General features: G+C 32.3%; 1 protein-coding gene across 5 annotated transcripts in view; it reads right to left on the bottom strand.

Moving 5' to 3' along the window:
• The window catches only part of LOC134695156 (electroneutral sodium bicarbonate exchanger 1-like), a 50,153-nt gene extending 31,205 nt beyond the window's left edge, over positions 1-18,948 (bottom strand). Inside the window, exons 1-6 of one of the 5 annotated variants that reach the window (XM_063556356.1) lie at positions 18,829-18,948; positions 5,427-5,572; positions 4,708-4,827; positions 4,018-4,050; positions 2,367-2,496; positions 1,677-1,837 (exon numbers count right to left, since the gene is read on the bottom strand). In XM_063556356.1, coding sequence (XP_063412426.1) covers positions 1,677-1,837; positions 2,367-2,496; positions 4,018-4,050; positions 4,708-4,827; positions 5,427-5,514 — 532 coding nt within the window. In that variant the 5' untranslated portion in view covers positions 5,515-5,572; positions 18,829-18,948. Of the gene's footprint in view, positions 1-1,676; positions 1,838-2,366; positions 2,497-4,017; positions 4,051-4,707; positions 4,828-5,426; positions 5,573-6,468; positions 6,612-11,887; positions 12,078-18,828 lie in introns of those variants that run through there. The other 4 variants (XM_063556358.1, XM_063556357.1, XM_063556355.1 and 1 more) reach the window with 4 other exon arrangements.
• Positions 18,949-25,060: the final 6,112 nt, after the last annotated feature.

Here is a 25,060-nt window from a genome sequence, read left to right as displayed (position 1 = left end):
AAAATTAATGCTAAATAGAGCATTTATATGGATTTTCAATATCACACCTTTGTCAACCCGATACTAACAGTACAATCCTGAGATTTTCTTTTATTACATAAACAGATATTTCAGATTTTAAGGTTTGATAACACCAATATTACAGTGACTGAAATTCATACCATCACAGATGTTTGTTACAGACGATTGTCATTGATTGAATTGCACTTAAAGTTTACTTGTATTAACTATTTAAAATATAATTAATCTGGTTTGATTGCCTACAATGTAATTATCATATGATGCACGGGATGGTGTCAAATCTACTATTTATAAATGGATGAAATTGAAGTTTCTGCACAAATTGATAGTTTGGAGAATGCAACATTCTTCATTTGGAATACACATTGGCATTTCAAGTAAATATATATTTACTAGATATTCTTAAAAGAATAAGATAAGGTAATTTCATTCATATACTCAAATTATCATCCTTATTGGAAGAGGGGCACTTGATTAAGGACAGACTATCATTACAGCAGCTGTAGATCACAATAAAGGCTCCCGCAGGGTCAACACGACCTTCGACCTATGGGCTTTTTAGAGACGACTTACGACCTGGGGCCTTCTAAAAACGACCTGCAACCTGTAAAATTTGGAAAAAAACGACCTCCGACCGACTTCAGTTCTCTGGATTGGGAAAAACTACCTGCGACCTGTACATTTCCCTTAAAAACGACCTCTCGACGAATTTAAAAGCGACCTGATGAGTGGTACCCTGTGGGAGCCTCACAATAGGCAATTCAACAATAAGCAGAATCATATAATGTGCTCTCAAAGCCCAGACAAGACAAATTGTGAAACAAGTCAAACAAACAATGGCCTGATTTATGAAAAAAACAATTAACGAAAAATAGATATGATGGACAGCAACCAATGACAACCATGTCAACATCTGTCATTAAACTGTGAAAGGTCACATAAAATTCCCCTTTTTATTTTGTCCATTATTCATTTGTTTACAAGTATTTACCATGAAGGAATATAATTATTAACTTTGTATGAAACCTGTAATTAATCACATGTGTTTGTCATATACAATACATATTTAAACTCTCATGACCTCCGTCAAAGGTTAAAGTGTTAAATTTATGGATCCCACGTTTAACCACAGATTCTTATTAATAAATCTTCCTGGCTTTTTGGCAGAATCAAGTCAAACAATGAAATATTAATAGCTACCTCACATAATTAAGATGTAAGGTCTATTTATCTGTTTACAGAATGTTGGTGAGGTCAAGATTTGGGACATAAGGCCTAAATTCTTGTAAATATTTTTTTGCCTCATTCTATATATCTTGTTGATATTTCTATGGTGGGTTTTTTTTGGGGGGGGGGACAATCTCTGTCAGTACATTTTAGTAAAGGAAAAAATATCTTAATTTGAATTTTTTTTATTAAGAATCTGACAACACTCCATTCTACTGTCTATTCTGGTTATTAGCACATTATCCAATGGAATATCAGCTTTCAAATATGTGCAAGTGTGTGTTATTACAACAAAACTAGAGGAATCGGATAGGTCGATAAATCAGAAATTTGAATGAGCCATTGTAAGATTATGTTAAGCAAACTATGGACATAGAATTCAGATTTGTATTTAAATCAGATTGGTCTTCAGTTAAAATAGTACCAACCTGAAACTTGTGATATATGGTATGCATCCATGTCTAGCATCACAGCACCGTTTAAAAGTTGTGACCTCAATTCAAAGAGGGAATGTAATGAAAGTGAGGCTACATGAGGTTTGGACCACCTATTACCACTGTCTTCTACGTCCTCCTCATATTTTACCCATCTACAAAAACATTCCTAAATTATACAACATTTTCATAACAAAAAATATCAACAATCAGCAGTATTTTGTTTTAAATATTACTAGTTGGACCAGGGAAAGCTTTCAACATGTTGAAAATTTTGGATTCAGACCTCCAGCTTGGATTGCATAAACATCCACCCCTCTCTCATTCATATATTTGTTTGTAATTCTTGTGAAAGTTATGACTTAAAAAATGTTTTCATTTTAAAATTATAATCCATTCGGAACATTTCTAACTTATTACTTCTACAATGTTTGACAATTGAAAAGATAAAATAGCATACATACATAGATCTATATTCAAGATCAAAGCAACTGACCCATTGGTGTTTTATCTTAGAAAAGTCTGCTTATATTCCCTTGGAAAATTTTCTGTGGATCAAGGTCACATAGATATCAACAAAAATTGGTATTCATCGAATAAGTATTATATAATAAACCACTTATTGAAGAAAAAAATGAAAAAAAAAAAACTTAAAAAAAAAAAACTTCATCAGCACTTCTTTACCTTGCAGCTTCTCGCCACTGACTCTCGTTACCAAGCTTAAACAAGGTGTCCAACTGACAGAAAATGTCATGAGATTCCTCCTCATTCTCAGTGATCAGGGCCTGAATCTGTTCACTTGGAGTAAGACTAGCTGAAATTTACAATCAAATAAATGATGAAATTCATCCTCATATCAAAGATTAAAACTTGAAATCTGTTGAACAGACTAGGACTTAACGGCATTCATAATAAGAAATTTAAAGAAATTTGTCTCCTTTTCTGTAAGCAAGATAACCGAAATCGCCAAAAATAAATAAAAAACACTAATTTTTTCAGCTAATGAAACTTCCTCTTTTTGATAGAATTCTATAATTCAATGTAATGGTAAACTACTTCTCTGTGTAAAAAAAATGTCAGTAGGAGCACCTCAGTGTGGAGTTTTAAAAATGATAAGTAAAATTATTTCCATAGTTACAAATCTAAAATCTATAAGTTTGCCATTTATAAGTCAAGTCTGTTTAGAAGTGCATGTATTTAAATACAATACATGCAATCGGTAAACATAATTTACAAATAGTGTCAAATCTATTCTTGTGCTATAGACAATGTTTATTTAGACAGAACTAATCTGACTCAGAATTTTCAGTTAAAAAAGGAACGTTGACTTTATCTAGAGATTTAAAATGTTTTGCAATTCACTAGTACCTAAATTCTTGTACTTTGAAAGTTATTCAGTAAAAACTATACTTATGTAAATTACTCCAAAATTTCCTTCAACTTAAAAAAATACTCTGAAAGCGTTCAGTCAGATCAGTAGTTTTAAAAAAACATAAAGATTGTTCATACATGTACACTGAGTTGACATATGCCACTAACATTTAATCATCTTCAACAAATAATAACATAGTGAATTAATGACACAGGTGTTTTTTTCCATATTTTCAGAAGAGCCACAAAAATTCTTGTCTGGCAGCAAACTTTTGATAAAAAAACATGTCTCAATCATTGCAAAATTAAAACCTTTTCATTGATTTCATTTGAACAATCTACAAAACGTACAATGTTGTTTAATTTTCTTTTCACTCCTAAAACAGATGATAAACTTTAGTGGTGTACATGTATTCACATTTCTAGAATATAGTGGTGTACATGTATTCACATTTCTAGAATATTTTCCAATCCCGTTTCATGAGTATCTTTTATTACTGTCACTACTGTACATTTTCCAATCCCATACATTTACTGGCTCTAAATCTCACAAACAATGTACTATTTAATGTCTACTAAAACACCAGACATGCATGCAATATGGAATTGACAAAATTCATACACACTTAGTCTTAGTTTAATGTAAAATTGCATTCCTCTTTATCTAAAAAGTATTCTAACAAAGTATATAGTCATGGTAATAGGGGTTAAATGTCACTAAGACATCAACCAGTTAATCAAATTAACAGAAAGTTAAAAGCGCCTGAACCACCAAAAAAATTGAAATCTTTAATGAATAATTTGGTTTTTTTTTTAATATTAAATCTTGAAATTAAAATGTCATGATTGTAAGTAAAAAATATGAAATCCTTAATGAAAAATACAATTTACATGAAATTAAAACTAAGTGTAATTTTCCATTTGTTAGTTTTCCTTTTCTTGTTTACTCTGACACAGAACTTACCAGGATCCATAAACATAGGATCAGATGGTACCGCTAAAATATTGGTCAGAAATTAATAATCTATCGCTAAAATATTGGTCATTAATTAATAATCTACCGCTAAAATATTGGTCATTAATTAATAGTACATCTTAAACATTTGTTATCTTTAGACAAGAAGATTTTAGAAAATGGTCCATCACCAATAAAGATTTTTCTCAGCATGCTCATTAACAAACAACAACAACTAAACAGTTATATATTAATGTAGAGTGAGAGGAGAGTTGGTGCTATCTAGAGCTATCAATCCAAGAGGCAAAGGGCGAAATCAATGAACTCCCCAAATAAATCGCATAATTAACATAAAAGTACTGAAATAATATAGTAATGATAATCCAAGTTAAACCAACCAACCACAATCTACCAAGAACACAACATTTAATATTGAAACTGTACAATGCAATAGCAGAAATTAATGAATTAATGGTTGGAACTTGTAGGATTTTTACAAGGGTCAAGGACAAGAAAATTTCTCATAAGTTCTAGAGAAATTCATTCTAACCTAACTATCACTCTTTCATTTGTCTTTTGAATGAAAGTTTTTTGTGAATTTGGAAAGAATATGGAAAAAACTTTTCTGCAGAATCATTGGTCTTTTTCAAACCCCACTAAAATATTGATGACTTTACTTTAGACAGAACCTTTACTTACTTGGCGTAGCCTCTATTTTTGGTTTTGATTTACGTTTTCGTGAATGATGACGTTTTGGACGTCTTGGCCTACTTGGTAATCTAACACCAATATAACCAGGGTCCACCAATCTGTGTTGTGCTGTTAAAAATAAAATTGTTAAATAAAGTTATACAATACATTTATTTTTCCTTCTAAGCAATCAATGATTTTCTAGTGACCACATCAATATAAATCAGAATTTTGTAATTTTAACATCTCTTTTTCTTCTTTTTAAAAGTTGTTAGTGGTCATTTATATTATATTCTAAATTTTTATCATGGCCTTTCATATATTGTTGTAAATATTATACTTATATATGAAAATTGGTAATATGTATTATGTAAATTGCTTAGTGTAATTTTCAATATTACATGATGTGCTGTTAAAAATACTATGTATAGTACATTAATATACACATTGTATACACATGATACACTGCACTGTGGTTGTCGTCTGCCTATGTAGTTCATAAGTGTTTTCCCGTTTGAATGGTTATACACTAGTAATTTTTTGGTGCCCTTTATAGCTTGCTGTCTGGTGTGAGCCAAGGCTATAGTAGAAGGCCGTACTTTGACCAATAATGATTTACTTTTTATAAATTGTCACATGGATGGAGAGTTGTCTCATTGACACTCAATTACCACATCTTCCTCTATCTATGTATCATAATAATAATTTTAAAATGAACTAAAACTTACATTCTTCTGCGTGATAGTCCTCATCTCCAAGATGCAGACGATGATCTTTGATGACCCCAGTTTCTACTTGCTCGGGTGGGTCAGCCATTGTGATCAGAGGTGCTGTTTGGACTAAAGTCCTACTATAGCCTCAGGAACTATAATACCTGCAAAGATACATGAAAAAGAATGTTTCTTTACTGATTGTCACTCATCAAGATGATCAAATGTTTTCTTGTAATAAGCAACAGGACTGGATCTGCTTATCCTTTCAGGAGAAATTGAAAACAAAATCCATTGCTTAAAGAAATGATATTGTGATTCTGGAGGGGACACATTATTTTTAAAGGAAAGGAATTCAGGATTTAGCAATCATTTTCTCAAGAATTCCTAATAAGTGCCAATGAGACGAAGTTAGCTTAGTCTTAGTTTTCTAAGAAGTGTTTTGTTGAAGTTGGTTTTTCATCATTTTCTTTTGAACAATGGTATTTTCTGTATTTCTTTTAACTTATAATTTATATTGTCCCACGTGATCATGATGATATCTTGTAACTTATTCTTACAGATCTTTATATAAAGTAAAATTCAGTTTTATTATATTCAGCAGAGGTAACATGAAAGTGTCAAAGACAATTCATGCAGTACACACACAAAAATAACCAAGAACTTCATTTGCATGTTCAAAGGGGACAAACAAAGACACAAAAAGACAGATACAAATACATGTAATACCTGGTCACAGTGTCACCATGGTCAGAAGAAAAAGATAAACATACATCACAAAACATTAACATGACAAAGAGATTGAACAACATGAAAAATCAGGGATGATCTAGATCTAATCTGGTACATTTTTGAATTAAGGGGTCGGGAGGATCTGAACCACATAATGATATGTAACTAATGATGTAACAGTCAAGAGTAGTAATATATTTTGTAATAAAAGATATTAAAGCAACAAAGTACATGTAACTAAAACTTCCTCTAAAGTTTTAAAATTTCAACTTTGCAATAAAAAAAAAAACGTAGAAAACTATACAGAATAATATATATAAATACATACATGTACATGTAACTTTAGCAGTGATTCATCCAAGTCGGGAATTTACAATTATGAGTGAAATTTGGATCAATATATTCACAATTTATTCTGAACAACAGATAATTATGTAACAAAATATATTGAAGTACTTGTATAACGTTAAATAAATCAGAGTTTTGACATTAACTGTTTTAATAACTTCGGGCAATTGACCATGATATATTACTTGTCTGAAATAATCACATTTTAAATACATTATTTTTTATTAATGTAATTAATTACAATACAATTACATGAATTAGATTTTGATTGCCTTTGTATAAAAAATTGTGTATATATATGTAAGACATGTAAGATGAAAATGGCAACACCCTAGAAACTTTTTTTATACTTTTTTCAACAGTGGAAACATTTGCATACATGTATGTTGTTTTAAGATGTTTTAAGTTTTCAAATTTACATGTCACTATATTCCAGTCAGGGGTACTACTTGTACAAGTTATTTTTAATTACTTGAAGATGTAATATTAATATACTTATATAAGTAAATTTGTAGGATACAATGTACTTATACAAGTGAATTTTATTTACTTGTATAGGTGAAAAAAATATTGGCCGAGTTATGTCCCTTGGACATTCAGATTTTTTTACTTGTAGAAGTAAAAAAGTCATCTTATCTTCTTTTATTGAATTCTTATGATTTCTTTGCTCTAATAGAATTTTAAATTATCTGCCTTTTGCAGATGTCTTTACTAACCATTTAAGTCATACCTGTCAACCTCTGAAAATGAAAAGTCAGGTCATGACCTGCATTGAGAAAAAAATCTCAGGTCATAACGCGTACGACATTTTGCGGGCTCAATTGAAGAACAAAAACATGTTTACATATAATTTATATAGTCAATATGTATATGAAACAGTTAGAACATGCATACAAGTTTATTTCAGACTATGGTTATATTCCATAGTAGCAGACTTGGCATTCTTTAAAAGAACTGCACTTGGTTTCAGTTCATAGCAATGCAAATGTGTCAAGGCCGTAACTAGGCATCTTATTTTAGTGAGGCAAAATAATTGAGCCGAGCGAAGCAAGGCGAAATTTTTTTTTGGAGAGTATGAAATGAATGGTGCAAAATCCTGCATTCTAGGCATTTTAAGAGAGTTTGATAATGTTTTGAATTTGGACACTTTTTATATAAGTTTTTCCTATTTTAAGACTTTTACTGACACCAAATTTGAACAACTCTATTTCAATTTACAAGTAAGATAATCATCCAAATATCACTGATTTGAGTCCTCTGCCAGAACATAGAACAAACTTCAGTAGAGTTTGCCAAATTTTTCAATGGCCGGTTCAGTCAAATCGTTTCATAATTTGATCTACTGATATCCTTATCGTGAGAGATGAACATGGAGCATGGCAAGACCACACAATCTCTCGACACTCATGCATGCTCTTTTCCAAGTTATCAACCATTTCAGGGCAGTCTGTGTTTCTAAAGGAAGCACGTTATCATCAACACAATGATCAATGTCTTCTTCCAATTCCTTCTCAATCAGCAATTCGGTAGCATCATCGGTAGTAAGTTTTGTTTGCAAAAGGGAATTAAGCTTTCCTGTAAGCACCACCATACAGTCGCAGTTACAAAATATTAAACTCGCTTTTATGCTGACAAAGAGTAAACAAACTAGGGACAGAATGAGATAAAATACATGTATATGATATTATCTATAGAGTAAGTATATATGATATGGGTACAGGGGAATTGGAATGGATTATTGAAGTTTACATATAGGTCCGTTAATTCAAATTATTTCTGGAAATAGTTGGTGGTATTTTAGTTCCAGAATCTATAAATTTAGGGGTTAGGGTGTCGATTCCGAAACCCCGAATATAAAGAAACGAAATTCTGTAGTCCCGAATAAGTAAAGACAAAATTCTGTGTTAAAGGTTCTACCATTTCTCAATAATATCAAATTGGAATGTGGGATATTTATTCAATTTTTAAGTTTAAAAAAACATGGATAAACATTAATCCATGCATGTTTCATATTATTTATATTTTATTTATCTGTAAAGAGAAAGATTAAAGTTTGTAAAATGAATACGCAGACAGGACTGCCCCTTGCGATGCCTAGTACTTGATTTGTCAAAAGTTGGTGAAACAGAGAAATGAATACGCAGACAGGACTGCCCCTTTACGAAGACCAGTACTTGATTTGTCAGTCTACTTATCGTTTTTGGATTGTTCTAATGAAGTTATATGCAATACTCAGACTCTGTTCACAAAAAAATAGTTTACTAGAATGATTCCTTCTTTACCTTCAATGTTGCTTTTCCTTTTTCTGCAAGAGCCAGTTTTCAACTAGAAATACATGATGATTATCGTTACTAGGTTAATGTTATCGAGAAACATCACCCGTTGAGATGCTGGTTAAATCCAAAAAGAAGAGTTTAAAAGGAATGATGACAAGTTATAGAAATAAAGGTTGAGACAACAACAATTGACTATTATATGTATATATATTATTTATAAGAAAATTATCAGTGTCAAAATTTTAGTGAGGCAATTGCCTCACTTGCCTCAAGGGTAGTTACGGCCTTGTGTGTATTCATTTTACAAGAAAGAAGAGCACACAATGTATCCTTATTAAGATCAGCCCTAAACTCTGAAGCTATTTTCTTTACTAAAGAAAATGCCCTCTCACTGTCTGCATTGCTGTTTGGCAAAACCAGTAATGTTTTAGCAAGTTTTGACAAAACAAAAAATCTTGGCTTGTTAAGAAAAATGTCATGCAACTTGGACATTTCTCCCCAACATGTACCAATGTCAGTTTCAGGGGAAGTGCAAAGTGGAAGTTAATCTAATGGGGTCAACTGATAGTCACTGAACTCATCTTGTAGCTTGTTGAAAATATCGTTACGTAGCTCAGGTAAACAGTCCTACATTTTGACTTTTGGTTACATTGAAAAAGACCGATAAAACCGAAGGTCGTATTACTTCTAAATACCGGAAACAATTCCGGTCAGAAATCCGGGTGAAACGGGTAATGTTAGAAATTCCCGGGACCCGCCGGGTAAAGAAAAACTCCCGGGTGAGAGGTGAAAATAACGGGTGTCACCCGCAAAAAACGGGTGAGTTGACAGGTATGATTTAAGTGTTATTTCATGGACAATGAAAATCCCATTTGTCTGTTATCTTCAGAACACTGCTCATTTACAAGCCCCCATGGAAGAAAAATTTACTTTAGAAAATTAAGGGGAGATTATTCAAACATTATTTATTTACTTATATGTGTATAATTTTTTTTACTTCTTCAAGTAAATAAAAATAACTTGTACAAGTAGTACCCCTGACTGTATTCATATATGTGCATGGTACTGGCAGTATTGTTACTTAATGTACTTGCAATATTATCATGAATTTCATCTCATGCTACTATCTCTTTATATTCTTGTATAACTAATGTTTTCAGCTTTTAGTTAAACTTTAAAGCATAAACAGGCTATAAAAAAAATCTTCATGGTCACATAAAAAAAATGCCCTTTTACATCCAGGAACCTCTCCTTTGCCTGTTTGCCCAGAAGTTAATTGTTTTAAAAATGCATACATCTTTGGCTAAGTCTAGTTGAAACTGTTAGTAAATTTGCTATTTAATGGGCTTTTAGATCTCTTTTATTAGTTTTAAGGATAAATCTAGATGTTTCCTAATCTGCTCTTTGAATTGGCCTTTTCCATGAAACATGTATAAAATATTTACTATCTACCACTTACATTTACAAACGAATCAAGCTTTAGATAATCCAACAAAAAAAAGAACAAGGGGATCTTACATTTGTGTTTTCCTCACATCTGCTTTTACATGTACATGACTTTATTCCTTTCTTAAATTCTAGTGCTTATTATTTAATTTTAAAGAGATTTCAGAAGTACTTTCCTATATACATGTATGTTCTTATGTTTTCTAAGTAAATCACAACTAATAAGTCATTAACTTTTGGAGTCTGTATTTATAAGGTTACATTGTACATGTACATATGGGTAAAAAAATCCTAATATGTATGTTTCTGCTACCCTTACATGTATTTCTAGTGCCTTCACTAACATGACCAACACTTTTTAAGCCACTTTTGAATAAGCACTGTACATCATTGTACATGTTAAGTCAGACTGATTCCTTCCTAGTAACCAGCTAATAAATGTTTGTAAATTAAATGATATTGCCGACCTACCTACCCTATTTTTTTCATTGTTAGCGGAAACACATGTATTTATTTTTTTGCCTTCACTAATTATAACAGTTTCCTGATTCAAATATTCATCATAATCCGGAGGCAGAGCCAGAACTTTTTAAAATGGGGGCCTGCTGACTGAACTTAGACGGGCCACTCTTATCATGCTGTAATCATTTTTAATTATATAAATACATGCACAATGTATTATATCATATATAGATACAAATGATTATTGTTTTTCACTCTTATTTTTTTTTTCTTCTTCAAAGTTTTGGTTTAAAATAACAATTAAGATTTTAAAGTTTTTCCTACTTTAACCCTCAAGTGATTGTATATGTACCTTGAGGACCTTTATCAGGACTCCGGGATCGGTTGTTTTTATACTCAGGATTTTGGGATTGACCCTTTCGGGATCCAGGAATTCTTTTTTTTTTAACTTAAGGATGTCAGGATTTTATTTTTTTTAAATTTGGGACCTCAGGATTTTGTGTTTTTAAGCCCAGGATTTCGGGATCAGGATCCCTCCTAACCCCCCTCTACCTTTAACACTTCCACTTACATGTATTATAGAAGATCAACAATAGTATAATTTGGAAAGTCAAAATTGACAAATATAATAATATATTCTGCATGTTCTGGGAGTTAAAAAAACTTATTTAAAAGAAAGAAAGGCAGTTCCAACATTTATTGTTTTCATTTTCTGTTCTTTCCTTTCATTTTTATATTTTTCATTTTGGTCATTTTAGTTTAAACATTTTAATAAAACATTTAAACTGAAAATAAAGATTTAACTTGCTCATGTTATGCATGTGTTTGTGACTAATTTACTATTCATCTAGTCTTTGTTTGTAGTGTGTACTTATTTACTTGCCTCTAAGGTACACTTATTCAATTTTGATTTATAATTTGTACAACTTGTATAATTGCACGTTGTATTTTGAGTATACAGGTACATGTATATACCCCTTGAGGGTCCATCAAAATCTTGAATGGTGTACATAAATGACATACATGCAGATAATTGAAACGTGTGATTAACGCCTTTATAAGAGTCATGCTTTATATAACAATCACTAAGTAGATTGAAAAAAAAAGATGTGTGAATGAATCAGTGACTTTTTAATGTGGCAATGTGTATCAATTGATCAAGTCTGCATCTAAAATGATTTTAAAACTGTTAAAAACACAACCAGGTACATGTACCTTGTCAGGCTTGTCAAATATGTCATACTGAGTCTAAAATCCCACCATCTAAATTGAATTGTCCTGCCTTATATTTACTGATTTGCAAGAAACCCTTATGGCTGCAATGATAAATCATCAATGTACATTGTATCTTTGTTTGTTTTGAAACCTGATAATTTCAAACACGTGTTTCGTTCCCGCTAGATTCATTCCGGATGTTTACATTTTTATATTTTAAATTGACCAAATGACGGGAAAAGCATGCTCCCGATTCCGTACATTTATAATGTAAAAAATTAAAGAAAGATGCATGAACTGAAAATGTTTGTATCCGTTATACTGTAAAGATAAAGTAAGAATTCCAATTTTACTTTAAAGCAGACCAGGGAGTAGAAATTTTTGACTTCCTGTTAGTTTCTGTTGATCTCTCCTCTTTCAAGAGAACCTGGAATTCTTAAAGAAAAATCATGATTTCCCAATATACTACACTGTACCATAAGTCGACTGTCTGTTTAAAAACAATATATCCCGATATGACAAAATATGAAACAATAAAGCGAATCATCTGAACCAACTGCCTGATGTATTGCCCCCCCCCCCCCCCCTAAAACTGAAATAAATATAAATATAACAGACAGCAACCACTGTCATGCTGCGACAACCATGCACCATATAGGCTCCTGAATTGGGACATACATTATGATTTTTGTTATCCTATGAGACTAGGAAATATGAAACAGAGAAGTTTATTGTAACTGAGCCGCTGTGGTATTTCAATCTTCTGGTAATCATGTCTGATTGGTGGTTGCCGAGTCAGTGGCAAATATTTAATGCATGTCAAGTTGTTCAAAGCATCTTCGATACAATACAAATTGTGATATCTTAAATCTGTGTGGTATATTACATCTTTCAGACAGCAATGTCAATCTTTCCACGAGAGATCATCGAGGTATTATTGACAGTAGCAGTGGATAGTGAGGGTGTTTAACGTCTTACACAATATTCAAATGGCACTATTTAACAACAACAAACAAACTAACAAAATACAAAAAAAACTAAAACACACACCTACTGACCGTGATACTAACTGCATGGTTGTTATGGAGACTGTATATCTGTATTACAGGATTAAGGTTATTGATAATAAGTACAATGCGAAAACTTGATCAATATATATATTCTGAAGATAATAGATTATCTGTTCATAATAACGAGTTCTCAATTTACAATGTAAATATAGGAATAAGAAGATGTGGTATGATTGCCAATGAGAGAACTCGATCTCCACTGGACACTAAATGACATAGAGGTTAACAACTATAGGTTATCCGCATTCGGCCTTCGACAATGAGCAAAACCAATATCGCAAAGTCAGCTATAAAAAGTTACGAAATCATCGGACAAATTTTAATCGATTCAAACGAGGACTTATTATTTTAACTACAGACCGGTTAAGTTTTCGCTCATCTATTGATCACTGAGTCCCTGTCTTGACAGTCTTGTAGACCAATAATTCCAAGCTCATGTCTGTATACTTTCATATGGTAATTCTCCTCCCTGATATACTTATCCTAGGTTATATTTACCAATATGACCGAAAGAGAAACTAAAGAGATCATTCAAATGGTAGCGGACCCCTTCTAACCTGGCCTTGAAGGCATAAAACTTTGCTCAGTTCTCTGATCACAAAAATCATGCTCCAAACATGAAATCCAGCAGTTTGATTGGTTGATTTTCCGAGTCTTAGTACAAAAATCATGCTCGAAAGTTTTATGACCGTGAGGCCTGACGTTTGTATATATTATGGTAGACGGTAGACCCCTTCCAACCTGACGTTTGTGTATACCTTCATACAGAAATGCCCTGATCTACTATTCCTAAGTTAAATTTACCAATATAATCAGAGGGGATACTATAAAAAAAAATATTTTTAGTGCAAGAATCCATGTCCGTGTGTGATAGACCCCTTCCAACCCGAGAACGTGTATACATAATACTTTCAAACCGGGATTTCCTACGTCCTTGCGGTAGAAAGAACCAAAATTATTACAAAAGAGATTATTTCCTTGTCTGTATCAGCTGGTATGTCCATGGGAGCATATGAATAAATATCCATTTGTTTTATTTAACAAACATTTTTTTTTTTAACAAAAGTTAATCTCAATAACTATTCCTATAGGGGGAGATCTTGGACAAGACGAATACGAAGCCATGATATTTATAACGGCATCATTTTCTATTCGTGCGCCTTGAATTGTGTTTATTGGGGTACCAAGTAACTACCCATATGATGATAAAGATGTAGACCAAATGTACTACATCCTTTTCAGAACTAAACAAAGCTAACACCGACACCAAGCACGACATCAACGTCCTTTCAATGGTCTCATGTGGATACATTGTACATGTGTCTCATTGGCAATCATCCGACATCTTCTACTTTAATAAAGCGATGCAATCCTAGAACTCCCCTTTAACACAGTGAAAATCTAGATAAACAGCCATATAGGAAGATGTGGTATGAGTGCCAATGAGACAACTTGACATCCAAGTAACAATTTATAAAAGTAAACCATTATAGGTCAAGGTACGCCCTTCAACACGGAGCTTTGGCTCACACCGAAACCCTATTAGAAGATAACGATCCATTGAAAAGCAGAAGTTCAAGCTTCGAACAATAATGATTCAAGAAATATGTGTTTTTATTTATTTTTTCGTGATTATTTAGAAGTTATCACACCTTTTGTACATAGACGTTTTGACATACTGCCGACGGCCAGTTTTACAAATTAGGTAACATTATAATAAGCGTGCACTGAAGAATATTTATTGTACCTTGTGGTTTTGCACAACCTTCAAATGATCTTGAACATACAATTTAACTTTGTCAATGACATACAACTTCATTTCCAAACTGAAAAATTCGATAAAATTCGAGTATGCACTATACATAGTGTTTATTTAGGTGAATTTATGACCGCCTGTTGGACATGTTTAATGTTTACAATGCGGTTCGTATAAATATGGGACCGAGAGGTTTATTCATGTTCGGGATTGGTACTTACGAAAAATATTAAACAGAGAAGGTAACATTTCCTGGGCCCCTTAAATGAAAGAAATTTACTTCCAACACTGATTTATAACGTCTGCTGACTTAGTTTATTCGTATACAAATACTATAAATTAACCCTCCAATGTTTTCTATCTAAAGTATTCGCGTAGTATGAAATATATAAACAATGCGCTTTGCGCAAATCATTTCCATGGATATTTTATCGAAGCGACCTGCAGCACAAAAATATGCCGCCATTTAATATATTACACACATTTATAAACTTTAAAATGTTTTCATGGGATCGAATTGTTAAACGCACATGATCATTTCTCGATTAAGACCTATTTTTTTTAGACTGACGAAGTATTTATTCAATGTCGATCGCAAGTGCTATACATATGGTTCAAATACAGCGGGAATGACTTCACATTGTACATGTTAATTACTTATGGTTCAAATATAGGAACTGATTCACATTTTCCATGCTACTACAGGAACGACTTCACATCTTTCATGCTACTTATGGTTCAAATACGAGATTGACTTCACATTTTACACGCCACGAATTGTTCTATACTTATTTTTATCTTGTTGTTCCAATTGTGTTAACCTTTTCAAACAAAAGTACTGAATTGCCTTTTAAAATGGTAGATTAAAACTGCTAGTCATTATCTAGACCTGACCATCTATCCGATCTATGGTTCCCATTTGCAAAAAAAGTAAAACATTGATAAAAGACGACGTCACGGGGCAGTAGTAAAAAAAGACAGCAAACGAACGATACCAAAAAGACAAAAGAAAACCGACATTGTTCTATATACAGACCGACATTCGTTACATGAAGTATTGCGCGACAGAAACTTAATGATTCCGTATAAAATGTTGGAGTTCGATTTTCCTCTTATATACAATTCAATAACTAAACATGTAAAAATCGAGTCTTCATAACGACAACGGATACAATTTAGCATTTACGTGATTTAGAATTTACCCTGTCTGCCCTATATCTATTGAACTTTTCTATAAGGATCATTAAACGGGGTTATAGTTGATTTTGTAGACCCAGACTATGGCCTTGTATAGAACATTACCAATACCCGTCATGCTCGATGGCACATGACATTTCCGGGTGAATCTTAAATTAAATATAATTATTCTTCGTGACGAGAATGTTGATTTATTTAATTTAAAGTATCATTATATCATATATGGTTTACAATTTACAAACAGAAAATATATACCATTGAAAATTAAAATTTTACTGAATCTGAAATGATCGTGACAAAGACAATGAACTGTTCACCACAATGTTTCTTTAATCGATAATTTCTGAAAGTCATATTCTATATCCTTTTTATGGTAGAATGTATGACTGTTCATTAGGATAATGAAATTATATTAAGTTTCACCGAAGAACCGAGTGGCAACTAGTGTAATGTTCTTCGAGATGTCAATGCTGTTTTTAAACTGCATGTATTTGTATCATCAACACTGACTTATCAGATTTCTGTAATGTTCTTTGATGATGATATTTCAATGCTGTTTTTAAACTACATGTATTTGTATAAACAAACCTGAAGTATCAGATTTCTAAAAGTTGAGGCTGCATAAACAGATGGGAAAAGATTGGAAAAGTAAACAACAAAAGTAAACATATTTGTCATGCTATTGCATGTAAATGTATATTGTTTACTATTTTACTTTAACTTTATAATACAACATATCAATTTATCTTATTACGTAAGAGAAAACAAAAGAAAATCTTTTAAACATGATATTCATAAAAAGGAAGATTGATTCTATAACATAAAATCTAATGTGTATTTCAATTTTTTTAAGGCTGTGAAATGTAACAGTGCGAAGTAGTACACAATATAAAGAAAATCAAGACACAGTTAATAATTTTTGATTGACAAGAGACCCAAATCTTTAGCTCTACTGTTTCTTTGATGTCAAAAGCAGCAAGCTTCACTTTTTTTAATATATTGAGTCATGTTATGGTTGGTTGGAATAAACTCTATACGTTTGCCCTGTTCAAGCTATATTTGAATGAATTCAATCATTATCTTTATAATACATTTGTCCGCGGACGAAGGAGTGTCGGTGTACTAATGTCCTTTGAGTACAAGGAATCATTTCCCGATTCAACCCACACCCGATATATATCCAATTGTATTTATATTCAAACAATACTTTCTTTTGACACAAGCTGATATGAAGTCTTTGTACTACCATATATAACATATTTGAAAAGATTTTCTACTTATTTATTAAAAAACTCAAGATATTTGTTAATTCAAACAAAGACATAAATTTCTCTGATTCAGATAAATTAGTAATTATTTTACACATTTCTAATTTCAAACAGAGACGCGTAATTTATTACTTTCATGATACTTATATTTGAATCAAATCAGCTATGATGTTGTGCATGACATATTAAATTTGCCACTGGACGTTAAGGAACGAAACTGAATAAATAAGCAATCATCAAATTATAGCATATCATTGTCAATGTGTGATGTCATCTATTGGAAAAAAATTGAACTATATACATTTCTAAAAGGCCGTATACTATTTATTAATACAATATTCCTTGTCCTTCCAAGTCTGATTCTCGTGGTTTTTAAAGAACTAGACAGAATTTCCATCATTCAATATTGAAAATTACGTAACTCAGTCTTTTTTTGGTTTGTTTACCTTTTCCTTTCGGTGTATTACTTCCTTTATCAATTGATAGTGTGTTCTTTTTACTTAAATTTCATGAAATGCAAAATTTAGTTTTCACATCAAGTATTTTCTTTTTACGTCTACCATATTCCTTTCTATTTATATATAGCAGTTTGGCAATTAATCGCCGTAACAAATATGTATAGTGATCTCTTTGTTACTGAAACAGATTCCCTTTACAGGAGCGAAGTAAATATGTTACGATTAACATATTTTTTTACTGTTGTTTAACTACTAAATAATAATTTACAATTGAAATTTTACTACAGAACGACGGAGTTCGGTTTCTAAAGTTGATTGATTGATTGATGCTTCTATAACGTCCAGTGGCAAATAGTTCATGCATATTCATGGCGAGAACAAATGGTTGATCCAAAAAGGCAATGTCATTAAACGGGAAACTTGAAGTGCCACAGAAAATGAGGGTACTATGTTAGAGAAGAGACATACATTTGGTCTTTCAACTGTCCAAAGGCAGACCCTCATTAGTTTTAAAAGTACAGAGAGTGTGACAATCCAGGGACTTTCTATGTTAGTATTGAAAGTCCCTGGACGATCGCACCACACGAAGGAGGGGGAGGCATCGGAATCGAAGTCCCCATTCCTTCCTCAAGTTCGTGTTAGAGTACCGTCAGCCTCTGATCTTATATAATTGTTTGTTGATCGTCGTACAATCTTTATTTTATTTGCATTTTTAAACACAAATTTATTAACAATATTATTGCCCAGTCACGTGCTAAAATGTTTATTTATTTATATATGTTATTACGGTGTATACTTATTTCTGAATGAATTCAAAGGCAGTCTTGTAGAACCAAGTCTTATAGAAATGGGTATTTAAATTTCATATTATTCTTTCTCATTTATAAATAGAGAGAAGCGGCCTTTTCCGCATTTAACTAAATCACTATCACGCACTGTTTAACGTAAAAAGAATGAAAGAAAAGTAGTTAAAATTCTTTAAGTCGTCGGAAATCTGTTATTTTTGTATTGTGATTTTCTTTACGCTACTTTTTTTCTATGTTGTTATAAATTATTCATAAAATTATGTGTCATTAAAGAAATAAAAATACTTTTTTATCAATTTATTTTGTTATTTTTACTCCACGTGGATGTTTTTATTAAATTTCCGTTATTTTAGTTTCGGCTTGTGTATCGTAAATAATTCTCCTACCTGAACAGGTAAAATTTCCTCAAGTCTTACTCCAAAATGAACACTATGTAAAAGAATTAAATTATGAACATAATTACATTTATATATATCTCATTAAGACACATAGACCATTTATCTACCTTAATGTCACATTGTCAAGGTGTATATTTATATTTATATATAGGTCACCTGACCAAGAAATTTGTCACATGACAAAATTTAAATTCTTACCATATATTTAGATTTATTGTAGGTTTTATTAGTTTTTATCTTGAGTTAGACAGACTACCACCTAAACTAGAATAGTTAAACTGGTTACTTATTTGTCTAACAGATAAAGCTATACTTGTGTTGTCGAACTATAATAGTTAAACTGGTTTTGTCTAACTAAAATAGTTAAACTGGTTTTGTCACACAGATATAGTTAAACTGGTTTTGTCTAACTATAATAGTTAAACTAGTTTTGTTTAATTATAATAGTTAAACTGATTTTGTCTAAATATTATAGTTCAACTGGTTTCGTCTAACAGATAAAGTTATACTGCTTTCATCTCACAGATAAAGTTATACATGTTTCGTTTAACAGATGCAGTTAGACTGATTTTGTCTAACAGATATAGTTAAACTTTTTTTGTCTAACAAATACAATTATAGTGTTTTCGTCTAACATATATAGTTAAACTCGTTTCGTCTAACAGATACAGTTAAACTGGTTTTGTCTAACAGATATAGTTCAACTGGTTTCTTTTCACAGATAAATGATTATACCGTTTTCGTGTAACATATGTAGTAAAACTGGTTTTGTCTAACAGATACAGTTTTACTAGTTTCGTCTAACAGACACAGTTAAACATGTTTGAAATTCGCCTAACAGATATAGTTAAACTGGTTTTGTCTAACATATATAGTTATACTGGCGTTGTCTAACAGATGTAGTTATACTGGTTTTGTCTAACAGAAATAGTTATACTGGTTTTGTCTAACAGATATAGCTATACTGGTTTTGTCTAACAGATATATTTATACTGGTTTTTGTCTAACAGATGAAGCTATACTGGTTTTGTCTAACAGATATAGTTATACTGGCGTTGTCGTACAGATATAGTTATACTTGCGTTGTCTAACAGATATAGTTATACTGGTTTTGTCTAACAGATATAGCTATACTGGTTTTGTCTAACAGATATAGTTATACTGGCGTTGTCGTACAGATATAGTTATACTTGCGTTGTCTAACAGATATAGTTATACTGGTTTTGTCCAACAGATATATTTATACTGGTTTTGTCTAACAGATATAGCTATACTTGTTTTGTCTAACAGATATAGCTATACTGGTTTTGTCTAACAGATAAAGTTATACTGGTTTTGCCAACAGATATGGTTATACTGGTTTTGTCTAACAGACATATCTATACTGGTTTTGTCTAACAGACAAAGCTATACTGGTTTTGTCTAACAGATATAGCTATACTGGTTTTGTCTAACAGACATAGCTATACTGGTTTTGTCTAACAGATATAGCTATACTGGTTTTGTATAACAGACATAGCTATACTGGTTTTGTCTAACAGATATAGTTATACTGGTTTTGTCTAACAGACATAGCTATACTGGTTTTGTCTAACAGATATAGTTATACTGGTTTTGTCTAACATACATAGCTATACTGGTTTTGTCTAACAGACATAGCTATACTAGTTTTGTCTAACAGATATAGTTATACTGGTTTTGTCTAACATACATAGCTATACTGGTTTTGTCTAACAGACATAGCTATACTGGTTTTGTCTAACAGATATAGTGAAACTGGTTTTGTCTAACATATATAGTTATACTGGTATTGTTTAACAGATGTTGTACAACTCTTATATGTAAGAAAAGGAAGGGACACGGAGTTATTGAGTCGCCATGATATGATTGTAGTTGACCCTTCCGGAACATTTGGTATTTTGACACTGAGCTGAAGATGGAAAACAATGAAATCACAAAAGTATAAAAAAAGAAATACTGAACGCCAAGATAATTTAAAACAAGAATGTGTCCCAAGTACACAGATGCCCCATCCGCATTATCATTTTCGATGTCCATTGGACCGTAAAAATGGGGTAAAAACTCTAATTTGGCATTATAACTAGAAAGATCGTACCATAAGGAACATGTGTACTAAGTTTCAATTTTATTGGACTTTAACTTCATCAAAAACTACCTTGACCAAAAACTTTAACCAAAACTTTAACATAAAGCGAGACGAACGGACGAGCGAACAGACGGACGAACGGACTCACAGACCAGAAAACATAATGCCCATAAATGGGGCATAAAAATGGGAAGTCCATAAATTCTGATAAAATGAAACTTTATCAAGCGACAGAACGTATGAAACACATCTGTCATATTCCTGATTTGATACGTACATTTTCCGATTAGAATGATAGGCTAAACCTAGTTTTATAGCTAGCTAAACCTCCAACTTGTATGACATTTTTTTAATAGTTCTTTTATTATGAAAAAAACTGGTTTAGCAACATAAACAGACATGTACATACATGTAATAGGTTAATATTACTATATTTTGGATGCAGCACCAAATATTTTGGAAACATTTAACTGATATAACAAAGATGATCGACTACCAAACATCTGAAATTAACCAAGGGGGTTGTATGAGCTCTCTCCTACTTATATGACCTCCTTTCATTAACCAAACCTTTAAATGTCAAATTATTCTTTTGTGTCAAATTTAATATCAACCACAGCAATGTTTAAGTTGATCGTTAAGATTTATTTACATCTTTTCATGTATAGACAAAGTATATCATTGACGGCCAAATGTTGACCACAACATATCTCTTGTTGATTGTTTTAGGGTTAATTCGTGTTTTTGCATTGACCAACAATTTAATTTAACCCGGGCCCTCCTTGTAACAATAAACCCCATGAACAGAAAAAGGCAGACCGTTTGGTTTTAAGGATATAAGCTGTTATATGGACACTAAACGGTTTACTTTTAAAATTGTTATTTGGATGGAGAGTTGTCTCATTGGCACTCACACCACATCTTCCTATATCTTCTAAACGGTCTACAGCAATTAGCAACACCAGAATTACATTGTAACATAAAAAAAAGGTTCCAATAAGGAAACAAATCATTTATATGTTTAACCTTTATGGGACTAATTGGTATCTATTTTCAAATTTCAATCTTCAAACAATACATCGTTGTACGAAAGTTATCCAAAACGTGCTAACTTCATCTTGATTTATTAGTGTTACTACGTGGTTCATCATTGACCTTTTATTATTAACACTTGAAAATCTGTCTTCTTCCATTAAAATACCTGGAGAAAAGGAGCCGTTCGTTTAGCTTTTTGGGTTGTAAAAAATACACAGCCACGCCCGCTTTGTTCGTGTAGAAAAAAAATGTCCCTTATAACAACAGTTTTAAAGGTCCTTGTAGACTTATGAAAACATTATCCCTTTTGCAAGTAAAACATAGTAGTAATTAAGAGTTTTGCTGTTGCACAAATGTCTTAGGTTAAAACACGTGGACTTGTCTCTGACAAATTATTTCCTATACAAGTCACTGGAATTCAATAGTTCGTGTTTGTCGTGTTAGTTTTCGGTATATTGTATTATCATGAATCAGGCTGTTAGTTATCTTGTTTGGATTAATCATTTCACATTTTTCATGATTATCAGGACCTTTTAAAGCAGTAGCTGACTATACAGTTTTATAGCAGTAGCTGACTATACGGTTTTATAGCAGTAGCTGACTATACGGCTTTACAGCAGTAGCTGACTATACGGTTTTATAGCAGTAGCTGACTATACGGTTTTATAGCAGTAGCTGACTATACGTATTTATAGCAGTAGCTGACTATACGTATGTATAGCAGCAGCTGACTATACGGTTTTATAGCAGTAACTGACTATACGTATTTATAGCAGTAGCTGAATATACGCTTTTATAGCAGTAGCTGACTATACGGTTTTATAGCAGTAGCTGACTATACGCTTTTATAGCAGTAGCTGACTATACGTATTTATAGCAGTAGCTGACTATACGGTTTTATAGCAGTAGCTGACTATACGGTTTTATAGCAGTAGCTGACTATACGGTTTTATAGCAGTAGCTGACTATACGTATTTAAAGCAGTAGCTGACTATACAGTTTTATAGCAGTAGCTGACTATACGGTTTTATAGCAGTAGCTGACTATACGGTTTTATAGCAGTAGCTGACTATACGGTTTTATAGCAGTAGCTGACTTTACGTATTTATAGCAGTAGCTGACTATACGCTTTTATAGCAGTAGCTGACTATACGTATTTATAGCAGTAGCGGACTATACGCTTTTATAGCAGTAGCTGACTATACGGTTTTATAGCAGTAGCTGACTATACGGTTTTATAGCAGTAGCTGACTATACGGTTTTATAGCAGTAGCTGACTATACAGTTTTATAGCAGTAGCTGACTATACGGTTTTATAGCAGTAGCTGACTATACGTATTTATAGCAGTAGCTGACTATACGGTTTTATAGCAGTAGCTGACTATACGGTTTTATAACAGTAGCTGACTATACGGTTTTATAACAGTAGCTGACTATACGGTTTTATAGCAGTAGCTGACTATACGGTTTTATAGCAGAAGCTGACTATACGTATTTATAGCAGTAGCTGACTATACGGTTTTATAGCAGTAGCTGACTCTACGGTTTTAAAGCAGTAGCTGACTATTCAGTTTTATAGCAGTAGCTGACTATACGGTTTTATAGCAGTAGCTGACTATACGGTTTTATAGCAGTAGCTGACTATACGGTTTTATAGCAGTAGCTGACTATACGTATTTATAGCATTAGCTGACTATACGTATTTATAGCAGTAGCTGACTATACGGTTTTATAGCAGTAGCTGACTCTACGGTTTTAAAGCAGTAGCTGACTATACAGTTTTATAGCAGTAGCTGACTATACGGTTTTATAGCAGTAGCTGACTATACGTATTTATAGCAGTAGCTGACTATACGGTTTTATACATGTAGCAGTAGCTGACTATACGGTTTTATAGCAGTAGCTGACTATACAGTTTTATAGCAGTAGTTGACTATACGGAAGGTGTTTTTCTCATTGTCGAAAGCCGTTTGGCGAGTGTTCTATAACTTATTGTGTTCACTTCATTTGAACTCTCAGACTGGACAGTCTGGTGGATATTTGTCTCGTTGGCGAGCCACATCTCCTTATTTGATTATCTAAAAATAAATTTATTAATATATTGTAATGTAGTAATGCCCGTAATTTCCTTAGAATATAACATAATAATTCAACATTAAACTTATGAAAAGCAATCAGGCTGTCAGAGTGTTACACTATTGTTTCAGATAAGGGTGAAGGTTGGTACCTATTAAAACGTTTAAACCCGCTGCATTTGTTTGCACCTGAAAAAAGTCAAGAACCTGATGGTCAGTATATCTAGTGGTTGTTTGTTGATGGTGTTCATAAGTGTTTCTCGTTTCTTATATAGCAAAAGACCGTTGGTTTTCCCGTTTGAATTTTACGGGTACTTTATAGCTTGCTGTTTCGTGTGAGGCAAGGCTTCGTATTGAAGACCGTAATTTGACCTATAATGGTTTACTTTTACAAATTGTGAGTTGGATGGAGAGTTGTCTCATTGGCACTTATACCACATCTTATAAAATCTATGTTATCTGTAAACTTAATTGATAAAATAATAACAGATGTATGTATAAATAATCGTATAAATATGCGTCTTAAATTAAGGATTTTTCTCGTTTGAATTGTTTTACATTGTCATTTCGGGGTCTTTTATAGCTTTCTATGCGGTATGGGCTTTGTTATTGTTGAAGGTCTTACGGTGACCTATAGTTGTCAATTTCTGTTTCATTTTGGTCTCTTGTGGAGAGTTGTCTCGTTAGTAATCATACCACATCTTCTGTTTTATATTCACAAGTTTTTGTTTCAAACCGTACCTGCACTTTCTCATTTGCATCTATCTGTCAAATGTTTACATAAATTTTGTGGAATATAATAAGTAAACAAAGGGAACGCAATGTCTTTGCAAGATGAAATATGAATTCATATCACCATAAACCACCCCAACAACCTTTTACCATAACTTTCTCGTAAGCAGACCTACATATAGATGTACACAACATTTATCAAGTGTATGTATACGTTCTCCGGCGAAAACAATAGGTTTTTAATCTCATAAACTGGTCATTTCTAAATTTA

The sequence above is a fragment of the Mytilus trossulus genome, chromosome 13 (assembly GCF_036588685.1).
Source record: "Mytilus trossulus isolate FHL-02 chromosome 13, PNRI_Mtr1.1.1.hap1, whole genome shotgun sequence".
NCBI lineage: Eukaryota > Metazoa > Mollusca > Bivalvia > Mytilida > Mytilidae > Mytilus > Mytilus trossulus.
This window is presented reverse-complemented; position numbering and strand designations above follow the sequence as displayed.